The sequence below is a fragment of the Dama dama genome, chromosome 14, assembly GCF_033118175.1.
Source record: "Dama dama isolate Ldn47 chromosome 14, ASM3311817v1, whole genome shotgun sequence".
Lineage (NCBI taxonomy): Eukaryota > Metazoa > Chordata > Mammalia > Artiodactyla > Cervidae > Dama > Dama dama.
The window spans coordinates 31036655-31055700 of record NC_083694.1 but is presented as its reverse complement, the minus strand read 5'-3'; the positions used below and the strand labels follow the sequence as shown (position 1 = coordinate 31055700).

Below are 19046 nucleotides of genomic sequence, written 5' to 3'. Positions count from 1 at the left end.
CTCATTTTTGAGACTTCAAACAAATCATTTATAGTATAAGAAAACACATACAATAAATAAGCATAAATATAACAAAAAATGTTCAGGTCCTGTTCTCTAAAAACTACATAATATTGTTGAAAAATTAAAGAAGATCTAAATAATTTGAAAGATATACCATGTTCATGGATCAGGAGACAATACTGTTAACACGTCAATTCTCCCCAAATTGATCAACAGATTACAATATTAATTAAAGTCTAGTAGACCTTCATGTATAAATCAACACTCTACAATTAGTATAAAATGTTAAGCAAATAGAGTTGCCAAAATAATTTTTAAAAAAAGAGTAAAACTGGAAGACTCAAAACTGCCTCATTTCAATACTCTAAAGCAAAAGTACTAAAGACAGTGAGACAAAGCATATGGATTGATGGACATAGATCACAGGTGTCAGGGTAATTCAATGAGAGAAAAATAGTTTTTTCAACAAATACTTTTCAAAAAATTCTTATTGTTGTTTTAGTCACTAAGTCTTGTCAGACTCTCTGCGACCCCATGAACTGTAGCCCGCCAGGCTCCTCAGTCCATGAGATTTCCCAGGCAAGAATACTGGAGTGGGTTGCCATTTCCTTCTCCAGGGGATCTTTCCGACCCAGGGATCAAACCCATGACTCTTGCATTGGCAGGCAGGTTCTTTACCACTGGGCCACCAGGGAAGCCCACTTCTTCATTTACTCTATCCCTAAACCAAGGTTTATTGTAGACTTATAGAAGTCTTTCAAGACCTCAAGTTCTTGCCAATATGTAACAACAACATACCAAGAAAGCCCAGAACACCTGAGTTGATGCAGAGTCACCCATCTGCACCAGCAGAAAAGATCAGTCCCTGGAGTCTTTTCTCTTTTGCCTCTTTATCGAGAAATTATGAAGAAGTTAATCAGGAAAAATATGAGGCAGGCAAGATACCGCTACAAGTAAAAATAATTTCTCGACTCACTAAATTGTTTTAAATGAATTTTAACCATGAGAGAAAAATTAGAAGTCAACAGCCCCAATTTTTTTTTTTAAAGGGCAGAGAGTTAGTACTTTAAATTTTGAGCTTAGGAATAAAACTGTAACAAATATCTGGGGGTCAAGTCATGAGAAATCATTTCATGCTTAAGTATTTCATGATGCTACTGAATGAAACTGTGTCTGATTTATTTATATGTAATTTTATTGAACTTTGCAAAACTGTCCAGAATGTTTATATACTCTTAACTATAAAAGGACAAAAAAAATCTGTGCTTATCGGTTTATATGTCTGAAATCACCCATCCTAATCAGATACAAGCTTATTTACTGGAGGAACTATAAGGTATATTTTGCCCCACAAGATCTGTTCCTGTTTAACATAGACTTAAAATCACATACTGCCTTAACGCAATCCTATTTTCAACAAATATTTTTTCAATTAAATATCCAATTGCAAAAAAAAATGAACCTTGATTCTTTAATACCATAAACAAAAATTAACTTGAAGTGGATTACAGACTAAATATAATTCTAAAAACTACTAACATTTCTAGAAGAAACATAGGTGTAAATCTTAACAAAGTTGGGTTAGGAAAAGGTGTTTTAAATTAAATCCCGTATCTGTAAACCATGAAAGAAAAACACTGATAAATTGTATTTCATCTAATTTAAAAGTTTTGTGCTTCAAAACATACTTGTAAGTAAGATAGCACATCAGTGGTTAGAAGGATAGGAGGTGATGGTAGAAACTGACTGTAAAGGAGTATGAAGGACTTGTTACAATGATAGAACTGTTCTATATCATGATTGTGGTATTGGTAAACAACACATTTGTCAAAACTCACTAATTTATACACTTTAAATTGGTAAATTTTACTGAATATAAATTACATATGAACAATATGACTTCTAAAAAATGGATTTAAGTAAAAATAAACACAGAGAAAAAATTCCCCACTAAAAAATGAAACGGCAGAACACAGACTGGGAGAAACTACTTGCAAAACATATATATGATAAAGTACTTGCAAAGAGTATAAAGAAGTCTGACTACTCAATATTAAGAAACCCAAACAAAACATGGACCAAAGATTTTAACAGATACTTCAATAAAGAAGACACAACATGGCAAATCAGCACAGGAACGCATGTTCAATACCATTAATAATTCAGGAAATTCAAATTAAAACTGAAAGATGCCATTACACATCCAAAAGAAGAGGTAAATAAGAAAGACTAACCACGCCAAGTGTGGCATGATGTTAAATAATATCCTAGAAATGCAAAACGGTACAATTTGGCAGTTTCTTATGAAGTTGAACATACCAAATGACACAGAAATTGTGTTCCTAGATATTCACCCAAGGCAACTGAAACTATACATCCACACAAAGATTTGTACTGGAATATTCACATGAAATTTTTTCATAATAGCCCCAAACTGCAAGAAAATCAAATATCTACTAAAGATTATATAAATATATTATAATATATCCACATAAGACCATAAAAAGAATAAACTTTTTATTCTTATATGCAATGATATATGCAACAATATTGATGAATTTTTAAACTATTATGTTAAGTGTAAGACACAGAACACAAATGACTATACACTGTGTTTTGATATTATAGTTTTAAATATTTAAATATTATTTTGCTACACTGTCCTTTTTTTTTTCTCCTTCCAAGTTTCCAATTTATACACATATTGTGCCTTCTGTTTTCACTCTCTTGAAATGTTCACTCTGGGGTGATCCTACCTTTGTGCAAAAAGTGTGACTACATTGAAATTGCCATCCTGTGCCAAAACCACAAAGAGAAAAACTGTGAAAACAGATAAATGCCCGGTCAGCTCCAGGAGCTTCAGCCACTTCATCTGATGTTCCACATACAAAAGTAAGCAACTTAGATGTTGAGGCTAGACAAGTCTTTGGATTATTACTTCACAAGCAGAGATATACTGGTTTAATGAACTTGGGGAATTTATCATTGAAATATGGGCTTCCCTGGTGGCTCAGATGGTAAAGAATCTGCCTACAGTGCGGGAGACCTGGGTTCAGTCCCTGGGTTGGGAAGATCGCCTGGAGGAGGCCATGGCAACCCACTCCAGTATTCTTGCCTGGAGAGTTTCATGGACAGAGGAGCCTGGTGGGCAACAATTCATGGAGTCACAGAGAGTCAGACATGACTGAGCGACTAAGCACAGCGCAGCAGCCCTGAAACATAAAATCACACAGCAAAAAACACTCCCAAAGGTATTTTGCCTGACCTTTATGTACTAATGTGAATATTATAATGCATCCTTCTTGGCTTGATACTTTTTAGAAAAGCTCTGAATGAAAACAATAGAATTCTGAGAAAAATACTAATAACTAAAATGGTTAGCAAAGAAGTTACTTGTCAGACTCCTGACAATATAGATATTCGTACATCTGTAAACTTAGAAAAATTTTAAAAATCACTATGAATATGAAATGATACTTTTAATTTAAAAGTCACCCAAATCACACCTCCATAAATTAGTAAGTAGATCTAGCATGCTGACTGCTGGCACTTCTGTCTCATGTGAATTTAAAATGAGATCATTGAAGACAATACGCCACCAAGATAATGAGAATCTAAAATAAGTATGAGAGACTCTCAAGATTGGCATGAAACTAGAAGTCATATGCAAAAAATAAAATGAATTTTATCAAAGGGCTTACTATAGAGTGTACAATAAGCTAAAATATGGACAGAAATAGTAAACAACTGAAAATGTTAGCTTCATTTGTACCCAGATAAAGAATATAGAAGAAGGTGAAAAATTTATCAGATGACTAACATTTCTATGTAATCATTTTTCTTTCCCTACTAATCAATCTCGTATCAATCTCCAGGAGATTTTAGCCTGGAGAAGGATTTATAGAGGTTTGTTTTACAGACCTGAAAGAAATAAGGCCACGAGTAAGGATTTGGGGAAAGGGTCCTAAGTAAAGACATTCTAAATCAAACTAAACAGTTTTCAGTTTACTCTCCTCTTCCCCCACCCCCCAACAATATTTTTCTGCTTCTCATATAAGTTTGATAATACCTAAGCTACAGCTGGTAAAGAACCCATCTGGCAGTGCAGAAGATACAAGAGACATGGGTTTGATCCCTGAGTCAGGAAGATCCCCTGGAGAAGGAAATGGCAACCCACTCCAGTATTCTTGCCTGGAAAAGCCCATGGACAGAGAAGCCTTGTGGGCTATGGTCCATGGGGTTGCAGAGAGTCAGACACGATTGAGTGCACATACACACATACACCCACACAAGCTACAAAAAGAGAGTGGCTTGGATATGTTAGCAGCAGTGCGATGGGTCACATTATTAGAGTGCTTTTATAATCAGTTCTCCATGTGCTGATTTACTGTCTACCAAAGTAGACGGTTGCACTGAACCATTATAACTTTGTTCTACTGAGCTCCAAACCAACCCTTATATAGTCAAGGTACGTAACATTCATCAAGCCATAAAAAAAGAATTCATGGTTATTCTGCTTAGGAATTAGTGAAAGTCGCTCAGTCATGTCCGACTCTTTGTGACCCCGTAACTATACAGTTCTGGGTAGCCTTTCCCTTCTCTAGGGGATCTTCCCAACCCAGAGATCGAACCCAGGTCTCTTGCTTTGCAGGCAGATTCTTTACCAGCTGAGTCACAAGGGAAGCCCAAGAACACTGGAGTGGGTAGCCTATCCCTTCTCCAGTGGAACTAGTAGTAGAGGTCAAATCCAATTAATTCAACTGCTATCTTTCAGTTGTGTATCTTTACTCTTATACTCAATATACTTCCCTTAACTTCTAAGGCTTTCTATAAAGACAGCTGAGCACCAAAGAATTGATACTTTTGAACTGTGGTGTTCAAAACTGTAATGCTTTTGAACTGTGGGGACTGTGGTGTTGGAGAAGACTCTTGAGTCTCTTGGACTGCAGGGAGATCCAACCAGTCTATCCTAAAGGAAATCAGTCATGAATATTCATTGGAAAGACTGATGCTGAACCTGAAACTCCAATACTTTGGCCACCTGATGCAAAGAACTGACTCACTGGAAAGACCCTGATGCTGGGAAAGATTGAAGGTGGGAGGAGAAAGGGACGACAGAGGATGAGATCGTTGGATGGCATCACCAACTTGCATCAACTTGATGGACATAAGTTTGAGTAAGCTCCAGGAGTTGGTGATGGACAGGGAAGCCGGGCATGCTGCAGTCCCCGTCCATGGAGTTGCAAAGAGTTGGACACAACTGAGCAACTGAACTGAACTGAATTGAACTTCTAAGGCTTCTCTTGTCTGGCTGCTTCTACCCAGTATCATCCTTAGGCTTCTCTTCTCACCAATGTATCCAATGTTGGTATCTTCAGGCACCATCTTAGCCATTTATTTTTCGAACTACACACTATTCTCATACTGGACATCTTCCCTTCCTTGGTTTCAACATTGCTGCTGAACTCTGTTTGTATCTCTGACCTAACTCTCCCACCTCCTGCAGATTCCCTTGAGGCACCTCACATACAGGATGATCAACTCAGAAATCATTCCTTTTACTGTTCCCTGATTTTACAAATAGCCAAGTACCCACACAAATTCTCCAAGTAGCAAACAGGAAACTGTGTGATGTTTTTCTTTTTTTCCTTTCAGTCATTAAATCCCAGAAATCCTACACCTGAACAGCATTTAGAATTTGATTCCTTCTCATTAATATTGCCTCAGTTAACAACCTACCATTTTTTGAACAGGTTACCTAAACCTTCCACCTGCAGTAGCTTCTAAAACTGTTTCTCTGCATCCAATTTTATCTTTTCCAATACAAGCCTCATACCATTACCAAAGTCTTCCTTCTAAAACATTTCATAAGAAATCCTTCCATGATGCTTCACTGCATTCAGGATAAAATCTAAATTACTTGGGAGAGATCTGGCCTAACATGACCCTAACTACCTGGTCACATTCTTCTGGCTTTTCTCTGCAGGACTCTGTGTGTCATTCATACCATGCTACATCTGGGGAGGTAGGGAAGAGCTTGCATGAGCTCCCATATTCTAAACATTCTGTTTTCTCTCCCTCTCTTCCTTACTTATGTAACTTACAGTCACAGTTAAGACTTAGCTCAGCCAAGTACTTGAAGAAGTGTTTCTGACCATGCCATTCTCCCCCTTCCTTTCTCTTCCTTTTGGACTGATTCAAATCCACATTCTCTGTATCCCACGACAACCAGTGTTTTCATGGCAATAATGACACTGAATATGTATATTTTCTTGTCTGCAATTAGATACTCATCTTTTCAAGGAAAGTACCGTATTTCCCTTATTTCTACATCCTCTGGTGTCCAATTCATTGTAATTGCCCATTAAATATTTAATAGGCAAATGGATTATACTGGAGTGGGTTCTGAACTTAACATATAAACCATCAAATAAACCAAAACCACCCTTGGAAATTCCTTAGGAAGGCATTACACTGAAGACCAAATTTGCTGCCTCAACATATTTAAGCCAGCACAGTTTTTCCTCTAGCACTGAAATACTAGTTTCTTTGGAGGACCATCCATACTTACAGTCCACTTAATGACAATATTTTATAAAAACTATGTATTTTTAAGCACTAGAATTTCTATCCCATGAATCTCCAAGTATGGCAAGTAGAAACTGATGTGGAGTAAAAGAACAGCAATTTCTCTCTCATATTGAGGTTACTCTGAATATGCTTAGCAAGAGGAATGGCAGAATCACCATTTTCTTCCTTGCTACCTTTCCACTCCTTTCTTCCCCTCCCTCACCCCTCCTTCATTCCTATCTATGTTATCTGTTGCTAAGCCTATTTCTTTGAATTCATATAAATTATGATGTGACTCCACTGTATTGACACGCCTATAAGGATTGTTCACAACCAGTATTTCTCTCATAATCTATTCCCACCAAGATTATGTAGCACTTTAAACAATATTTGCAAATATAGGAATATACAAGCATAGCCACAAGCATGCTAAACTATTGTGCCATCTATTAGGCTGAAAGAAGTTCAAACATTCACAAAAATGTGAAGAAAGTATAAAGAAATGTCTCAGCTGCTGTACTTACATTTCAAAATAAACATTCCAAAATATAGGCTAGAAGAATACTACGGCTAGTTGAAAATCATCAGACAATAAGTATGAATGTTCAAAGAGTCAGACACGCCTGAGCAACTGAACTGAACTGAACTGAGTGAAAACTCAGCTAGTTACTAATTAACTTCAATGGGTCCACTAAAGAAGCCTATCTCAGAGCAATCACTGGACAGAAGAGATTTGAGGATGCTGCCATTTGGGTGAGTACTAATAATTCACCAAAATAAAATAAGTCACCATAAGCATACACTGAGTACAGATTTGCTTCTCAGAAAAACTTAAAAACTGAAATAACCCCATCAAGTTCCAAGAATTAAATAAAAAACTATTTGTATGTGTTTATAAAGCACATTTTAAAGTATACTTAAAATGCATAAAATGAATTTAAAAGCGTATTTGATAACCTAAAAGAATAAAAAAAACTGAGAGAGTACACATATAAAACTTTCATTTTTTCAAAAATCATGTAAACATAATTTTATTTCCATTTTTTATATTTATGGCAATTCTATAGTTACTATACATGCATGTAAAATTACATTACCATATAAAAGTGTACCTGCTTCAATATATAAAATAATTTAGTTTTTATCTATAGCACATACCTAAACCAGAAGTTCTGAAAAAGGAAAAGAAATGCCAAACAAGAGAAATAGTGTAGGCATTTCAATGAGTAAGAAAACCATCTGGCTAGCTTGAAAATCTGCTTCTGTGTAAGAAAAAAATATTTTAACAATCATCAATTGATTAATTGTCTACGTACTCAAGGTTTAGAACAGAAGGATGAGTGACAACTAGCTCCTTCTACTAAGCTTCCAGGCAGCTTCCCTTCATCCCACCATCTAAAACTCTTCCTTCTTTCCTATGAAGTCCCATGGTCCTTAATCTATATACTTCTGATACCAGAGATAATTATCACTTTTACACTTAGTATAAATTTTATACCTTATCTTCCCCACTAGACCATAAACTCTTTTGGAGTAAGAGCTGTGCTTAATTCAGATCTCTACACCCACTTATCTACCAGAGTACACTGCTCATTCTCAATAAATAAATATTTTATAAATACACAAAAAAATAGGTTCTCCTGAAAATACATTTTAAGCATTTTTTCTAAAGAACCTATGTACCACATTACTCTCTATTTTTCTTCCTACATCTCAGTAGTTCCTATTTTACCAGTTTTTTTTTTTAATTCATTTATTTGGCTGCTTCAAGCCTCAGTTGGGGCACGTGGGTTTAGTTGCCCTATGGTATGTGGGATCCTAGTTCCCCAAGAAGGAACTGAACCTGTGTCCCTTAATTGGAAGACAGAGTCTTAACCACTGGGCCACCAGGGATGTCCCTTCTAGTTTACCACTTTTGCTAACTTATTTCATCCCTGTTCCTGGAGGGAAAACTTTTCATCTATTTGCTTATTTGCTCATTCAAAACATCCAGTAAGTGTCAAGTTCCTACTATGTGTCAGGTAGTGAGTTAGGTGCCAGGGTTATACCAGTGGGTAAGTCTTTAGGGAGCTTTGAGCCTAGTAGGAAGGACAGATAAGTAAATAATTATAAAGCAATGCCCTAATTTTTATGATAGATACAAACACATGATACTGTCTAAGAGTATTTCTATAATTTAAAAGTGCTTCTCCAACTTTTTGCCTGCAGTTTTTCATTTCCCTATATAATATTCTCTCCACTGGTCATCCATCCATCTGCCTACCTATCTTTCTTCCTTCAATTTTAATATACACCTTAGATACAAAATACAAAAGATGCCCAAGAATAAAGTGAAAAATGAGACTTCCTCCCATCTTTCCCCCAGTGATTCAGTTTGCCTTCCTGAAGGTAAGCACTAATGTCCAGTACATAATTCAGAGGTAGTCAATGTACACACAGACATATATGCACACATATATGGTCTTACTTTAACATGACAGTAGCATACTTTATATTCTGTCTGCATCTTGCTTTTCTTATTTCATAACATATCTTAGAAACTGCATTGTCTCAGCCCATATTGGGTAACATCATTCTTTTTAATGAATATAAGTATTTCACTGCATGAATATCTAAGTAGACTCCTAGAAGTGAAATTGCTGGGTTCCAGAATATGTGCATTTTTAATTTTGATAGATACTAACATAGAGACTTCACCAATTTAAATTTCCTATAAAATAGGAAATATTCACCTCCATAACTTAAATTACAACCTTTATGGGAATGGCTCCCAAATCTGTATCCATATTCTAAGCCATATTTATTCTCTGTGGTATTTCCACATACATATTTCTTGGAACCTTAGGAAAAAGCTTTTTAAAACCAAATTTATAATTTTACTCTTAACACACTCTTCATAAGTTCACTACACATATTAATTCTCTGTGATCCCAACCAAATGCTTTTCTACCCACATTCAATTAATGAACTCTTAAGACAGATCAATCCTATATAATTCTATGACACCCATTTTCTTTTTATTTTCTCAGACATCTGACAAGGGCCCAGTTCAGAATGCCTGGATTACTAAATTCTAACTACTCAACTTGTTCCTCTGTACCTGCCTACCAGTGATTTTGCTCAAATCATTCTCTCTGCCTGAAATATCCTCTCAAATCAGTTCCCCTGTTGGAATTTCATTAAGCCTAACCTAAACACTAGATCCATTCATAACAAATTTCCTTTTATGAATTTATTAACACTTAAATCTTTTACTATATTCTAATTTATAATACAGTTATAAGATAAATTATATACTCTTAACACATTTTGATAAACTCACACTGCCAAGGCACTCAAAATGTGTTTACCAAATGAATGAATGAATGTTTTGCAATGCACTAATTCCTGTAAGTCAGATAATTCAATAGGAGAAAACATGCTATAGAGGATAATTGCTTCTTCTTTCCTTACCTCTTTCCCTCTTTCCTTCCTCCCTCTCTTTCCCTCCTTATTTCTTCACCTTCCTCCTTCCCTCTCCCTCCCTCCCTCTTTTCCTCCCTTCTTCCTTCCCTCTCCTTCTTCTTTTCTTTCAGGTAATAAGACTATTTTAAAGTCTGTGAGATACACGCCCTTATTTAAGAATTAAATTCCAGAATACTCACAATGTGAAATATTTCCAGTAAACTATATTTTCCCCTCGCATTGATTTTGATGAAAAATAGGGAAAAGGATAAAGAATAAAGGAAAAGGTGAATATACTACTAAAATGATTGAATTTCCCTTCAAAACTAAAAAATCATCTAAATACAGTCAAGGTTACTCTTAACTACTATGTAGAAGAGAAAACTCAACCGCAATGTACCTATGGCCTATTGTTAACTGAGTTTAAAATGGGTGAAGTAATTTTTCACAAATTTCACAAAAAACTTGCAGAAGAACTATGTAAAGCATCATAAACCCTATATGTCTGTTTTTCAAAATTAAAAACCATGATTTTAAAAATCACTATCTGTAGTAAAATTTACATTTAAAAAATTTAGAAAAGAGTTGATTATGCTTCCCTATACAGAAAGTATTGCTAGTTAAAAAAATGATCATTATATTTCATTAAAAATTATTCAGCTCTCATTTACTAAAATAGTAGAGAGCTATCAAATCTCTATCAAGAAGTAGAGAACTATTACACTATAACTTGTAAATAATTTAGAAAAACAACAATACCACCATGCAAATGCAAGTGTTGGTTATACTTGACTCACCTCTCCCCCATTAACATATTCCATCACAAAACACAAACGGTCTTTTGTCTGGAAGGAATATTTCAGGGACTTGAAATGAAAAAGAAAACATGTTATATTATAATCCTACATTTTTACAACAGTATCCAAAATAGAACACTTAGAAACAGTAAGTGTGATTGATAAATTGTTCATGTTCCTTAAGAGTCTATTTATTCCTGTAAGAACACTTAAATAAAAATTTATGAGAAATATAAAACACATTTTGTGAAGATCAGCAATGGGCATTATTTCAGGAAAAACTAAAATTATAATTATTAGTAAAACAATCCTAACTCTTAAAAGTTTCTTCCTTTTGAAAGTCTATCTGTTGTTCTTAATCTTAAAACACTTCATTGGGACCAGGAACACACAAGAACTTTGCAAATCAAAGAAAATGGCATACCTAAATAAATGTGACTGAAAATGTTACTTTTCATACTTAATTGCTGTAACTCCCTTAAAAATAAAATGTTACGATTATAACATCTTTCCTCTAGTCACTTACTGTTAAAAAGGGATGTCTAGTGTTCTTTAATACTCTGCTTTCAGTTAAAGTGTGTGCCACTTCATCCTACGAAAGAAAAAGGCAAATAAACCTTTAATATATGCTCTGAGCACAAATAATACAAAAATTTCGCTATTTCTCTAAGACCAGAAGAAATTAAACCCAGACACAGAAAAAGACTTTAAATACATGCTCCTTTATTGCTTAGCTTCTCTTCTACCAAAAAAAAACAACAACAAAAAAATCAAATTAGTGATTTAAATCAGGTGGCTATAATGTATAAACTCAGTCATACTTTATCAAAATATATCAATAATGATATAATAATAAGTAAAAATTACCAGGGACACAAAAAATGAAATAGTAAGCCTTTCCCCTTGAAGAGAATGTCCTGTAAGTTAACAGCTAGGTATGGAGTAGTTAATATTTCCATGTTTGTATTACATTGTATTCAGGGGGATACAAAGGATATATTTCAGTAAAGATCATAGAATTGGTAAGTCTTCTACCTAGAAGAAAAATAAGTTATTGAAAAGAGGAACACAGTACACATTAAGAGGTTTAATTCTAAATTATACATTTCAGAAATAAAAATAGTATAAAACTGTATATTTTTGCTTTGTGGCTTCTTAGCATGCTTTTCTTTAGAAAAATAAAAAAGAAATTAAAAAAAAAGATCATAGCCTATTGTAGGACACTTTTAATATCTGGATATATTTAAAGCCAAAAATATACTAAATTGTATTTCCTCAATTTTGTACATAAATTTCATCTTGACATCATAAGTGAACTAGAGAAGATTTTCTTCAACAAATGGAGAACTGGAAAAATGTTTCACATCTCAAAAATAACACTATCTTAAAGAAGAAAGGAAAGGGAGATAAATGCTGAAACTAACACAACATCTCTGGTTTCTGCTTCTGCCAAGATCCTAAACAAAGCCCTTGCTGGATCAATTTATTAACAGAGCCAGCAAATCAAGATTATAAGTAAGAAGCGGAAACTTTAGGACATTGTATTAATCTTTACAAAAGCATCTGACCTTATTTAGACTTAGAAGATAAACGAGCAAGAGAATGATCAAAGATGCTAAAATCCAAAAGCCATTCCAAGAGAGTGAAACCAATTCTTTTTTAAAAATTAATTAATTTTACTTGGAGGATAATTACTTTACAATATTGTCATGGTTTCTGTCATACATCAATATGAATTGGCCATAGGTATACATGAGTCCCCTCCATCCTGAACTCCCCTCCTCTCTCTCCCCCCACCCTGTCTCCTCCAGGTTGTCACAGAGCACCAGCTTTAGGTGCCCTGCTTCATATGTCCAACTTGCAGTGACATATGGTAATATATATGTTTCAATGTTATTCTCTCAAATCATTCCATCCTCTCCTTCTCCCACTGAGTCCAAAAGTCTGTTCTTTACGTCTGTGTCTCTTTTGCTCCTCTGTACATAGGATCATCAGTACATCTTTCTAGGTTCCACACGTATGCGTTAACACGGTGTTTGTCTTTCTCTTTCTGACTTACTTCACTCTGTATAATAGGCTCTAGGTACATGTGTCTTTTTCAATTAAGTGTAATGACACAGTATTTAAAACCAGTGAAATAAAGTATGGGTAAGAAAGCATTCAAGTCTTATTTGGTTAATAAGAACCAGGTTTAAATGTTCAAACAACATGAAAACCACCATCATATCATACCATAAATTTTAAATTAATTAGAATACCAAACATCTTAGTAAAAAATAATAAATATAAATGATATCAGAACTAATTTCTATACCCACGCTTATCATCATGATTAGTATACAGTAGGTAGTTGTTAAATGTTTGTTGAACTTAACAGTTTATCATAGGAATGAATTCCAAGATGTATCATATGTGGAACTTTCACTCATTCAATCATTTATTTTTTCAATAAATATGAAACAAATATACTCTGGGTATTGTTCTATCCACTGAAGACAGGATACTGAACACCACAGACAAAAGTCCTGCCCTCCTGGAGCTATCATTCCAGTTGGTCAGATGGTGGTCAGCATTAATGGAAAAAAACAAAGACAAGGGAATGATAAAGTTTATAAGAACCATATAATGGAAAAAAATACACGATTAAGGATTATACAAGTGGCTATTTTATGGGCTATAAAACTGAATTCATTGATTAAAAAATGAAATCCTTGACATGCACTTACTAAATAAGAATAACAGTACAAGTATAAAATCATTTTTGTAAAAAAGACTCTATGATTCTTTTGCTCATGGAGTTGACATGCTAGTGGAGAAGACATTGGTGCATATCAAATTGGTAGACATCCAATTTAAGATATAATTATGAATTCTGATAAGTGATCTTATGAGAAAGTGGGGTAAAGAAGGAAAATTAATGCTACTGGGAGATCACAGGTTGAGTAACATGATGGTGTAGGATTTGGGGATTGGGGCACACACTGATTTCTGGTTTTAAATTTGCTCAGGCTCATCTCAGAAGCACAGCAAAAACAGGGGTGATCAATTAGGAGACAACTGCAGTATAAGAGTGAAATTAGGATGGCTAGGATGACTGCAGTGGCACCAGGAGCAAGAAAGACTGAAATATTTCTGAGATAAAAAAGTAACAGTGAAAAACTAACAGCTATATGCTTCCAACAGAGGATAAAGCAGAAGTATTACTTTATATGCAGTCAGAGAAGGCAACATTTACCAGTTATGCTTTAGGATGTTAAGTGATCTGAGGCAGTAAACTAGAAAAAGACTAAAAAAAGAGAAGTATGAAACCCATTTGGAAAAGATATCCTAGAACTTCAGTTAATATTTCTGGCAGCTATTTCATTCTATTTTGTTGAAACAAGCTCATTTTATGTAATAGTTATTTTTCTAAATCACTTAGTAAGTTCCATGAAAGATTATTTTTTTTCCCTAAATTCTGTAATCTGCCTAACCACATTAAAGGAGTCAAGTAAAGATGTAGGTAGGCAAAAGCTAAAACAGTATTTCTTTGTTATAAGAATGAAACCAGAATTAATACCATGCACATATATTTTATGTATTAAAATGTATTTTCTACCATACTTTACATCTGATCAAATTAAAATTTTCTCCTTAATGCAAATTTAATGGTACAGTATTTCACATACTAATTAGTTTCTGCTATGAAGATAAGGTATGCACAAGCTAAAAAGTAAACACAGATGTCAATAATTTTTAATTACAGTTAAAAGCAACATGTCAAAACAAAAAGTTAAAAATAACACTGATAAAACTTAGGGGCTAAAATAATATGATGCTTTTCTAAAAATCCATTTGTTGATCATGATTACAAATAAAGAGTGCTTGGGTGTATAAGTAAAATGTTTTCATGAAAAAGCTTTTGAAATTTAGTTTCATATATATTCATCCATGGCAAAAGACTAATGAATTTTAAAATCTAATTTCTTTCATAGAAAGCAGCTTAGGGAGAATGGATTTTTTCATGATTTTTTGCAAACATGACACAGAAGAATAGTCTTCCTCATACTCATTTTTCCAATCCTCTCTAATTTATCACTACCCTTTACCAAACATGGTCTAAAATTCTCCTTTTCATTCTCCCCACTCATTGCTTTTGGTAGTTAAGTTTTTGGCGGGAGGTGGACAAGGAGCAAACGATGACAGAGAAACAGAACATCTCTATCACTGTGGACACCAACGGTGTCATCTCCTTTAATCCTTGTAGTAACTGAGCAGGTGTCTTTGATTATTCCCATTTTATATGAGGTAACTGAGGTTCACAGAAGTTAAACTGCTCAAACTGCAGGTGAAAAGGTCAAGATTGAGCTCATTTAAGTCCAACATCAATGGTCATTTCCAACAACTCAGTAGCAACTTAACCAGGTACACTTTAACTCTGTTCACATTATTTTCTCCATTTTGACCACAAGACTCTAAAGACTGACTTCATGAAGCTGGTTGAAATCAAGATACATGACATCTAAAGCATTAAAAAAAAATAATCTAGAGCTATAAATGAGGCTGAGAGGAGAAGACGAAGGAAGCAGGGAAGCAGGGAGAAGAGGGGAGAAAAGATTTTACCTTGGTATCTTTATTCTTAATCAACCACAATGACTACAAGTGATCGTTATGTACTTGCTCTGTTTTGACAAGCCATATGTCAGAAATCTATATATTTTTCTGCATAGAAAGGATGTCATACTTGTGGTTGTTTGGTCATTAAGTTGTATCTGATGCTTGCAAGCCCATGAACTGTAGCCCACCAGGCTCCTCTGTCCATTGGATTTCCCAGGCAAGAATAATGGAGTGGGTTACCATTTCCTTCTCCAGGAGATCTTCCCAACCCAGGGATTGAATCCATGTCTCCTGCATTGCAGGTGAATTCTTTACCAATTGAGCCACCATACTATCATTCCATCTGTCAGGTAATCCTGATGGTTCTTCATCAAAATATGTCCCAGACTGAATATATCTTACCACCTCCACTGCTAATACCCTGATGCAAGCCACTATAATCAATTGTCTGGATTATTGCAGATAACTCCTAACAAGCTCCCTGCTTCCACAGTCTATTCTCAACAGTATAGCCAAGGTGATGATATTAAAATGAAAACTATATCATGTTACTATACATGATATAGTAAAAAAAAAAAAAAAAAAAGTATAAAAACTTCCAATGGCTGACCAGTACAATGAGTAAAACCCAATATCCTTACAGCATCTACCACTATCATAAACAACTCTCCACTGTTTTTACTCTATGCAGGTCATGCTAGACTAGATTCCTAGCTATTTTTAAAATACGCTGCTTCCTCAGTGCTTTTTTTGGTTGTGATTTCCTCTATCAGGAATATTCTCCCTCCCAAATACCTGAATGGTTTGCTTCCTCATTTCCTTCAAATGTTCACTGAAATTTCACTTTCTCAATGACTGATCATTTAAGACATTTAAGATCATTTAAGACAGCAAAACCCACAAAAATCACTAACACTACACAAAAACTAGTGGAACTACTAAATGAATTCAGCAAGACAGCAGGATAAAACATCAATATACACAAATCTCTTTCATTACACTAACAATGATATATCAACAAGAAGAAATAAAAAAAAAATTCCTGTTTGAAATCACATCAAGAAAATAAAATACCAAGGAGGTGAAAAGTCTATACATTGAAAACTATAAAACACTCATAGAGGAAACTGGAGACAATTCAACAATGAAAGGGAAAGATCCCATGCCCTTGGAATGGAACAATTAATATAATTAAAATGGCCATACTACCCAAAGGAATTTACAGATGTAATGCAATTTTTATCCAAATACCTATGACTTTATTCATAGAACTGGAACAAATATTCTTAAAATTCATATGGAACCACAAAAGACCCTGAATTGCCGAAGCAATCTTGAGATGGAAGAACAGAGATGGAAATATCATGCTCCCTGACATCAGACTATATTACAGAGCTACAATAATCAAAACAGCATGGTACTGGCACAAAAACTGATTTATAGCCCAATGGTACAGAATAGAGAGCCCATAAATAAACCCATGCACCTATAGTCAATCCATGACAAAGGAGGCAAGTATACAAAATGGAAAAAAGACAGCTTCTTCAACAAATGGCGATGGGAGAGTTAAACAGCTGCATGTAGATCGATAAAATTAGAAAACTCCCTAACACCGTATACAAAAATAAGCTCAAAATGATTCAAAGACCTAAATATAAGACATGACAGAACAAAACTCCTTGACCAGAACACAGGCAAAATATTCTTGGACATAAATTAATGCAGTATTTTCTTAGGTTAGTCTCTGAAAACAAAAGAAGTATAAGCAAACATAAAACAAAGAATGGGACTTAAACAAACTTAAAATTTTTTTGCACAGCAAAGGAAACCATCAACAAAACAGAAAAACCTATGGAATGGGAGAAAAATATTTTCAAATGATGCTACTGACAAGGAATTAACATCTAAAATATACAAGAAGCTCATAGAACTGAAATTAAAAAAAAAAAAAAACTAATTAAAAAGTGGGCAGAAGCACAGAAGACATTCCTCCAAAGAAGATGCTCAACGTCACTAATTATTTTTGCTATTGTTTAGTTGCCAAGTCATATCCAACTCTTTTGCGACCCCATGGACTATAGCCCACCAGACTCCTCTGTCCACAGGATTTTCCAGGCAAGAATACTGGAGTGGGTTGCCATGCTCTCCTCCAGGGGATCCTTGTGACCCAGGGATTGAATGTGGGTCTCCTGCATTGGTATGCAGATTCTTTACCACTGAAGAAGCCCTCACTAATTATTAGAGAAAAGGAAATAAAAATCACAGCAAAGTACACTGTCACTTCAGTACCATTTCACACTTGTCAAAATGACTATCATCAAAAAGGCTACAAATAATAAATGCTAGAGAAGATATGGAGAAAAGGGAACTCTCCTATACTGTTGGTGAGAATGTAAATTTGCTGTAGCCACTATGGCAAACAGTATGGATGTTCCTTAAAAAACTAAAAACACAACTACCATATGATCTACCAATCCCACTCCTGGGCATATATTCAGAAAAAACAAACTACATTTACCTATGGCTGGTTCATATTGATATATGGCAGAAACTAACATAATACAATAAAGCAATTGTTCTCCAGTTAAAAATAAATAAATTAAAAAAAAATACATGCACCTCAATGTTCACAGCAGTAGTATTCACAACAGGCAAGACATGGAAACAAGTTTAGTACCCATCAGTAGATGATTAATTTAACAAGATGTGGCATATGTATGTGTATATAAACACACATACATACATATACACAATGAAATATTACTCAGCCAGAAAAAGAATGAAATGATGCCATTTGCAGTAACATGAAAGGACCTAGAGATCATTATACTTAGTGATGTAAGTCAGACACAGAAACACAAATACTGTATCACTTTTATGAGGAATCTAAAAAAAATTAAATGAATTCTATAAACAAAACAGAAAGACTCACAAACACAGAAAATAAACTTATTACCAGAAGTGATGGACTAATTAGGCATATGGGATTAACAGATTCAAACTACTATACATAAAATAGATAAGTAACAAGGATTTATTGTGTATCTCAGAGAATTATACTTAACATGGAATATAATCTTAATATGGAATATAATCACAAAAAATAACTGAATCACTAAGCTATAAACCTGAAACTAAGACAGTATTATAAACCAAGTATAATTCAATTTAATAAACACTTTTTAAAAAACTACAAAATTCTAGTTGTGAAATAAAGAATTCCTGGGGATTTAATGTACAGAATGATAAATAGTTAATAATACTGTAATGTGTATTGGAAAGATGCTAGGAAAATAAATCTTAAAAGTTCTCATGACAGAAATAAAGTCTGTACCCATGTGTAGTAATAAACTTTAAGTAGACATACAGTAGTGATCATTTTAGTTTTATTATTCTAGTAGTTTCAAATCTACTAAGGATGCTTTTCCATTCAACAATATAAAATTTATCAGCATAAATAATCTATGCTAATAATCTATACTATTCACTACTTTAATAAAAAATTCAAATTGTTAGGGGAATATCAAAAAATCACTAGTATAATTAGTGACACAGGTCCCAAATACATAGTGAAAACATTCTCCCAAACGAACATAGACTAAAATTTCCTCTGAAAAGAATAAAAGATTGTACATA

General features: G+C 34.2%; 1 protein-coding gene across 2 annotated transcripts in view; it reads right to left on the bottom strand.

Moving 5' to 3' along the window:
- Positions 1–19046, bottom strand: part of AKT3 (AKT serine/threonine kinase 3) — a 273332-nt gene that overhangs the window by 73123 nt on the left and 181163 nt on the right. For both annotated transcript variants that reach the window (XM_061160258.1, XM_061160257.1), the window contains 2 exons: positions 11341–11406; positions 10815–10883 (listed from right to left, as the gene is read on the bottom strand). In XM_061160258.1, coding sequence (XP_061016241.1) covers positions 10815–10883; positions 11341–11406 — 135 coding nt within the window. The remainder of the gene's footprint in view (positions 1–10814; positions 10884–11340; positions 11407–19046) is intronic.